The sequence below is a fragment of the Sesamum indicum genome, linkage group LG6, assembly GCF_026168435.1.
Source record: "Sesamum indicum cultivar Baizhima isolate 11 linkage group LG6, ASM2616843v1, whole genome shotgun sequence".
Classification (NCBI taxonomy): Eukaryota; Viridiplantae; Streptophyta; class Magnoliopsida; order Lamiales; family Pedaliaceae; genus Sesamum; species Sesamum indicum.
This window is the reverse complement of record NC_142662.1, coordinates 27545111-27553732: the sequence shown is the minus strand read 5'-3', so window position 1 is coordinate 27553732 and position 8622 is coordinate 27545111. Positions and strand designations below refer to the sequence as shown.

General features: G+C 33.1%; 1 protein-coding gene across 1 annotated transcript; it reads right to left on the bottom strand.

The window, feature by feature from the left end:
• Positions 1–2551: 2551 nt before the first annotated feature.
• On the bottom strand, positions 2552–6686 carry CKI1 (Signal transduction histidine kinase). The gene is made up of 7 exons (XM_011081657.2): positions 6609–6686; positions 6231–6470; positions 5433–6119; positions 4819–5206; positions 4165–4739; positions 2917–4014; positions 2552–2813 (listed from the first exon to the last, which is right to left on the bottom strand). Exons 1-7 carry the CDS (start codon positions 6684–6686, stop codon positions 2601–2603), a joined length of 3279 nt encoding a protein of 1092 aa, XP_011079959.2. The 3' UTR covers positions 2552–2600.
• Positions 6687–8622: the final 1936 nt, after the last annotated feature.

Below are 8622 nucleotides of genomic sequence, written 5' to 3'. Positions count from 1 at the left end.
CGCCCACCTTAACTGTTTGTTTAATTGTTGCTGTCAATTTATTATCACTGTCTACTGTTAGTTCTTCATAACTTTGTAGGACCACATATCAAGTTTTAAGAGAGTATGAACATTGGTCTGACTTTAGTTGTGTGATTCTTCATTTGTCCAAGTCTTAATAAGTCTTTCTTGCTACTATTTAGTGAGGTCCACGCCTAACTGGATGACTAACATTGTTTTATTTTTAGGTATATTAACTTTTTGAAGAAATAATTGTACAAGTCATAAATTTGTTTCAGAATCTAATTGTTCTGCAAAATGTGATCAATAATTACCATTTAATTAATCTAATATAACTTTTGTTTGAATTTTGTTAATTCTATTTTTTATATTCTTTTCCTCGATTTTCTTTGTTTTTATATTACTAAGTCAATTATTTTTGTATTTACTGGGACTGTAATTTTAATTTTTTTACTTTTTTATGACAAGGTTGAGGAGAAATAGTTTTTTTTTTTAATCTTTGTATAGGTCGCAGTAAATTATATGCATTTTACTATTAAGTTTATCATATTTTCTTATTACCATCTTTTTTTCAAATACTTTAAGGCAACTTGCTTCTTTGTCTGTAATTGCAATCATGATGTGTTTTACATATTTTGGAAGTATATTATTATGGGATAGTTATACTTCTCTCCTATGAAATTTGGTGTAATTATATGTAGACCTTTGTGGTTTGAAAAATTACACCTAACACCCTTGAGATTTACTTTCGTCTAACAAATAAGTTTCTCAATTAGTCAAAAATTATCGAGATTGTTGATATTAACAAAAAATAAATAAAAAAATTATATTTTCCCCCAATTGACTTATTACTGACTTATTGCAAGTTGAATAAATTTTTTTACGATCAAATTACTCTTATAAGTTTCACGTATGAGGAGGTATATCTTTATTGTTATAAGGGTAATTTAGTTTGAAAAAAATTGTTTGACTTGCAATAAATCAATCGAGGGTAAACATTAATTTTCGTTCAGTTTTTTTGTTAATATCAACAAATTCAGTGAATTTTGACCAACTAAGAGACTTATTTGTTAGACGAAAGCAAACTTTAAGGGTACTACATATAATTTCTCAAACTACAAAAATTCTATGTGTAATTATCATGGGAGGAAAGTATTATCCCTATTATTATTTCAGGGATATAATACTTTCTCAGTAACTTTATAATTATTCTATTAAAGAATTATTTTCATACTCGAATTCAATTCAAAACAAAATTGATTGAGCAATGAATTATTAGATGCAAGTCAATATAAAATCTATATATATATATATATATTCAATATTTTAAACAACATTTTATTCAAAAGTATTCATAAATTTCTAGATTAGATGTAATTGGATATGCAAAAGATATGATGGATTTTTTCAAATTAATTTTATGATTTAAACTTTAAAATAATTTAATTAATACGTAGAGCGTCATTATTATTATTATATTGATTTGTGGGAGAAAATTGAAAATTGTCTTTTAAGTATTATAATCCTTGATAATATTATCTATTTTATAGAAATGATGCAAAATATCAATATAATTTTTCAAAAGAAAGCAAGTTTGATAAAAGGTAAAATATACATACACAAATTTTCATAAAAATTGATTTCATGATCTTACCATCATGGAATAATTAATTTTATATTCAGATCAATTGAACATGATATCATTTCCCTTTGCCTCTCTTACACTATATAAATTACTCAATTTTTTTGAATTTTAAACATTTTGAGCTGATAAGATTTTTTTTTTGTAGAAAAATAAAACTTTCAAGATGATTGTTTTAAAGGGTCTACGACAAATTAGAGGTTAATAATACACTATAAATGCAACATGAAGTTAAGAGTATTAAAAAGAATTAGAATATTTTATATACATACAAATGGATGCAAAGTTTTAGACAAATATGAAAGTTGAGAGAAGTTTTAAAAATGTTCTATGTATAAGTCTAGAAGGTTTTATAACATTTTCAAAAGAGTTTTTGAAAGCTTATCACCATACCATCAAAATTAATCTTCACCGTCGATTTTGAAGAACCAAATGTATAAGTATTAGATTGGAATTCATTGTCAATAATCAATTTCAGATATCAATATTCTCTTCAAAATTTCTCATTAAAATCTTTTACTTATATATACATTATAGGAAGGAGAAAAAAATTTAAATATTAAAAGTTAAGAATTATGTTTCACGGGCAATGTGCGTTTATTTTACTAGTGTTTATAAAAGCATGAATCTCATAAGTACTTATTTTTATTGTGAAAAAATATTCATTTAAATTTTAATAAAAAAAATACAAAGACAGCCCACATAAATTTGCTCAATTTTATTAAATTAAAAGTACTGTTGAAAAAATTTAAAGCAATTAATCAATGATTAATTGATATTTTTTAACATCAGCGTTAAATAATTCATTTCAAATTATACTACTCTTATGTGTGAGGTACGTTGATATAGATGGAGATAAATATATATAACAGTTAATACATACACGGTATCATGAAAATAAAGTATGCTTAATTCTTTCTCTAGTGTGTGCTGGGAAGGAAGGAAAATACATTCTATCTCATGTTTTGATGATTAGCTGAGATATGGCTTTCAAAAAATTATCTCTATTGAGTGGTTTGGTTACATAATCATCTACGCCAACCTCAATCATCTTCTTCATCTCCTCTCCCTTGTCGTGCGCTGTTAATGCTATGATTGGTGTGTGAACACCATATCTTTTCTCCACTTCTCTGATTCTCCTAGTTGCTTCAACCCCATCCATCATTGGCATCTACCAAAACATAACTTTCATCATCTCAGTACTAATAAATCAAATTCTTCGACACAGAAAAAAGAAAAAGATTAAAACATAAGAGATTTTGTAATGTTAATACCTGACAGTCCATTAGGATACAATCAAAAGGTATTGAAAGCTTGGAAACTCCAGCACCATTTGTTCCATCATTGATGAGATTTCTGCAGACTAGCCTCCAAGCTTCTTCCCCATTTTCACATGAAACTATATTTGCACCGAGCTGTGAGACCACATGCTCGGCTATTTTTCTTCCTATAAGATCATCATCAGCCACCAAGATTTTTTTCCCCATCAATGGCTTTCTGTTACCTACCACATACGACGTGCTGGCTTCAAGAGTATTAATGTTTCTAACATTAAACTTTCCAACAGTATGTGAGGATTCTCCTGTTCTTGGTGGCATCCCACCGAATTCAGGCAAAAGCCTAATAGTTTCGTACAAACGGGATCCATGGAATGGCTTCTTGATGACCAAATCCGATGCAGGTAGTTTATCTTCATCGACACCTTGAAAATTTGTGTTGCTCATATCTGGTCTATCCAGCCAAACAACCCTACAACAACATTTGTCATTAAGGTCCATTCTAAATTCAGCCACAGCCCTGCTGATCTCTCTAAACAGGCCTCTACTTGTGTCAATCACGATCAAAATGAACGCAAATGTACCACCCCACACATTAGGTTTCTTTAGAGAGGGTAAAATATTGTCCATACCATCCAAGGTGCTCAGAGGAATTTCCTTGAATCGTGTACTAGACGCCCGTGATGTGTGCTCATCACTTCTTGAACTTCCCTCAGACTTCCTCGACGAGCTATGGTGGGATAGGTTCAGCTTTTGCTTGATTCTCTTGAGGATTGGAGAAAGTTGTTCATGTTTCTTGACAACATGCACTTTTATTCCAAGTCTCTGCATGAAACTTTGCAAAATATTACTCCTTTTATCACTTTGAGTGAAGAGTATGACTTGGGACCATTCAGTATTGGGGCTGTGAATACGGAAAATAGACCCAGAGTGCTGAAAAGAATCGCTTGAGATGGCCTCAATATCAGTTGTTCTTGCATGAGTTGAAGCATGTGGCTCGCATGTACTGAAGAAGAACACGTTAAATCTAAAGCAAGTTCCTCTTTTGCCAATTTCTTTATCCACAATTCCTATCTCTCCACCCATCAAACGAACCTAGATGCAATCAAAATTAGAAATTGAATAATCAAAATACAATTTATTAGTCGATCTAACATATTTAGTTTCCTTTACAATAGATATTATCTCACTAGTTGTCTTATTAAACACAAACTTGAAAGTTACTTAAAAAAAATTGTTGCTTACCAGGGATTGAACAATGCCAAGACCTAAACCAGTGCCTTCTAGCCCAAGTGTCGTCTCTTTGACTTGAACATAGTTTTCAAAAACAGATTTTTGCTTCTCCTTTGGAATCCCTTTTCCAGTGTCATTCACCTCAAATACAAATTCCATGTGATTTGGATCCCTTTGGATAGTATTCACAACTTCTGATTCAGTGTATGCTCTTTCACTCTTAAACAACAAGTAACATAAACAACTCATTGAGTTTTCTTGATTGGAAGCAAGTATTTCATTTTCAAGACTCGATTTTCTTGCCCATGCTCGAATTGTCACATGCCCTTCAGATGTAAATTTCACAGCATTACTCAATAAGTTGCTCAAAATCTGTTTTAGTTTGCCCCTGTCACCTCTAACATGAGAACATTTAGTGATAGAGCCGTCATATGGATCCAGTATTACATCCACCCCTTTCTTCATACCAACAGGATGATACAGATCAACCACATCTTCTAGTAGCTGTTCTATATCAAATTCTTCCTCCTCGAGCTGCATCTTTCCGGCTTCTATCTTACTTGTATCCAGAATGGAGTTCAATATGCCTAAAACATGTCAAAGAACTAGTGTCAATCAAATGATACATAGGATGTGTTTGTAAACACTGCAAGGAGAAAAACCAACCTAAAAGATCCCTCGTACAAGCTTCCATCTGCAGTAAATTTGTCAGCAACTCTGATTGTAAGGGTTCCCTTTTAGAAACTTCACTCCGGCATATTTCTATCAGACCTGTGATGCCTGCTAAAGAAGCACGGACGTCGTGGCTTGCAGTTGCAAAAGCAAGACTTTTGTTCATGCTTTTCCTTTCTGATTGTTGGGTTGCTTCCATTTGGTTTATCAGTGCACCACATAAATACATCTCCCTTCTCGCCGCTTCAACAATCATATACACGAAAGTGCATGTTGTAATCACCATACCACAAATCATCAACATGAGTAGAACAAATGCCAATCTGATGTTCTTGTGAATCAAGCTTGACAATCCGTTGTGTGGCAGTGCCAACACGTATACCTTAAAAAAAGAGAGATAATTAGACATGTAGATAAAAATATTTCACATTATACTAATGAGAAGAACTATTCAAACACTACCAGATGAAGAAGCTTATGCAGCGATTAGATATATATATTCAAACTAGCAATAAGAATCCAGTTTGTTTACAAGAATAGAGAAGAGAAGTTCAGAGAATCAGTGATATACTAATTTATTGCCCAATTACTGTGAAGAGAAAACTTACCAGTTGAAGTCCTGCAATTTCAACAGGTGAGCAATTAATCACATACTTCCTGCCCCTGATGCTTAATGTAGTGTCTATAGACTCAGCGTCGTGGGATTGGCACGTAATGCTTCCCACTGCACTATCTCGATCACCGTCATGTCCTAGTAACTGAAAGGAAACTTTATTGTCAGCTAAGATCATACGAGTGTTTGGAATTCCTTGAGTCAGCACATTCCCATCCTTTGTAGCCAAATACAAGCTTCCATTATAAAAGGCTGTTTGACCAATCAAGAAGTCGATAAGAGATTTCATCGAATACCCTGAAGAAGCGGCACTTCCTCCATCAATAGCAGCAGTACTAAGCAATAGAAGATCTTGAGAATTGGCCCACCCGGTCCCTACTGAGGCATATCCGTTTGTACTCTTCAATGCTTCTTGAAACCAGCTTGAGTTAACTACTGCTGATGGAGCAGACTTAATTGCTTCACCGTATAACTTTCCAGTGTCACGATTTACAGGCTGTATGTACCAAGTGTAGTTCTTTGTGTCATTTTGTGTAGAAGAAAATGTAGAATTTGAGTACAATGCATAAGGTTGATCCCCTTGGTCGGTATAGTACGCGAAGAGAAAGCCATCTAACCCAATGTAAGAAATCTGCCTTAGGTTCGGAATTGTCCATAAAGCTTGAAATAATGTAGAGGCCACCTGCATTGTTGTTGAACCCAAAATACAGACTCACAAGGAGAAAAAGAACAAAATGTAGTTTAAGTCTAATATTCTTCTCTCTTGATGGAAACTGAATACTTGTACACTAACCATTGATTCAGCCTTGGAGTGGTGACGACTGTCATTTTTACCCAAAGACGATTTTAACATTCGCGCTAAGTTTATGGTTGATGCATTAATAGGAGAGAACAATGCAGCTGTTCTCTGAACTCCAGAGAGTAATTCTTGATTGATGTTGTTGGCAATAAACTTGACTTCATTTTCAATTCCTGCAACCCTTTTGATCCACAATGGAATCAACAAACCAGCTAGTGACAACACCACAAGCATCTGCATGTTTGGATGGTATACACAATTAATTAAAAGCAGAAGGGTGCTAATCTTGAGCACTCATTCAAGCCTTACTGTGTGCACTTGTAAGCTAAAAGAGTTACAAAATGAAGAATTAGTCGCAAGAAGGCACCATACCAGAAAAATGAGAAAACAAACAGGGCGCAACACTATGCACGAGCTTCGTCGTCTCATCTCAGACTTGATCACCACCATCAACTAGTTCAAAAATACCGTCCTGCATCTCCATCCAAAAACTTAGTTTCATAGGAAAATCCAATTTCCACATATACATAAAAACAAATATCCATGTGGGCTACATATTCCACTGCTGTTTAAACCAAGAATCAGCATTTGATCAATCATCAAATATTCATGTGTGTGTGTGTTGTATGTGTATAGTTATCACATAAAGATGGTGAAATAAAGAAGAATAAGAATTGGCCTTCTTACAGTATGCTAAAACATGCAACGGGGAGCATTCTTATTGCGGCTGTCAGGGATTTCTGTGTGTAAGCAGAGAGAGAGAAAGAGAAGAAGATGAAGTAGTAGGGAAGGGCAGGATTTGAGTGTTTGATTGAGGGATGACTCTTGTTCCAAGATTCAAAAAGACATGTACAAACTGTATATTTATTTACAACCAGAATCCTCAAATATTATAAGAAATTTGACTGAGAAGGAAACTTACTTGGTTTTGAGATACATCCCTATTTAATGAGATCTTGTCATGAAATCAATTACCTGGATTAATATTAATCAAATAATAAAATGTTCCATCAAACCTAATCTCTTTCTTATTATCTAGGAATACGGTATAATTAACCATTTAAGTCTGCATGCACACCATTAATTAATATAAAAGAAATTCTAACAAAAAATTAAACTATAGTAGTCCTCACCCTCTAAACTACTTATCCCATAGTATAGTTTAACTTTGGTAAATAGGATCCGTTACAAAACCCCAAAATTGGTGGATTGGGTTACTTGGACTGTTGGACCCAATTATACAACTACACAAATGGCTTATAATTAATATTAATATTTTATTATTTAGTTAATTAAGCTTAATTCTTAGTCGATTTCCAAAGTAAACCAAGCCTTAATTAGAAAATGAATAATATATCCAATTAAAAAATAAATATGTCAAATAATTAAAGGATCTCATTATACAAATAGAATCATTTTGATACTTTATAGGAGTTTTAGTAATTTAAACTACTTTTTTATCTATACTATGTAAAAAAATAAAATATTTTTACTCACAAAAATTGATTACTTACACTGCAACATCAATTTTTTAAATTTATCAAAATATTCCTTATATATATTTGAACCACTTCACCTCAATTTCCATCTATATCTCTTTTATACTAATATATTAGAAATATATATATTTTTCACCCACAACAAACTATATCTTTTTTTTTTTTGTGGTCGATAATATATTTAAGTTAATTTATTTATTATAATATATTAATTTATATATTTGATTATTATGTATAATATATTTTAAAGCGTAAAAAAATATTTATTATTTTATATGGGATATAACCTGTCTTCTTATCGGTGGAAGTGTGGTTCACGCGGATTGCTCGTGGCTTCATAAGTTTCGATCCTCATTGGTTGGTTAGTGGTTATCTAGGATCGCCAGCGTGGCTGTTAAAGCTCACGTCCGGTTTCTTTTAGAGAATCCTCAAGTCTGAAAATATTGCAGCCCATTACTCTCCTTTATTGGGTCACGGAGATTGTTAATGGGTATAACTAAAAGCCCAAGAATTCAAAATAGGCCTATGCTAAAAAATAGCGTGGCCCATTATTCTGCGTATTGGGCAGAGGAGATTGTTAATGGGCTTGACCAGAAGCCGAATAAGTTCCAAAATGGGCCTGTTCTGAAAGATCATCCCACTCTCTCCATTATTGGGCCACCCTGATTGCTATTCGGCTCGGCTAAAGCCCAACTAGTTTTAAAGTGGGCCTGTTCTAAGAATCATTCTGCCCATTGGTGTTAGAAATACGTATAACTTATCATCTCTAATATCTGGCGAGTTATCCTATTGGATTTGGCTTATTAGCCTGCCATGTTAGTATAATAGATGGGCTATGGGCATGATACCTTGCTCATGGGCCATTGGGACTAGGTCTGCTGGACCGA

Coding starts and splice junctions, on each gene's coding strand:
- CKI1 (XM_011081657.2), bottom strand. CDS start 6,686: ATGGTGGTGATCAAGTCTGAGATGAGACGACGAAGCTCGTGCATAGTG. Junction 6,471..6,608: donor TTTGTTTTCTCATTTTTCTG/GTATGGTGCCTT, acceptor CCAAACATGCAG/ATGCTTGTGGTGTTGTCACT. Junction 2,814..2,916: donor GTATCCTAATGGACTGTCAG/GTATTAACATTA, acceptor ATGTTTTGGTAG/ATGCCAATGATGGATGGGGT.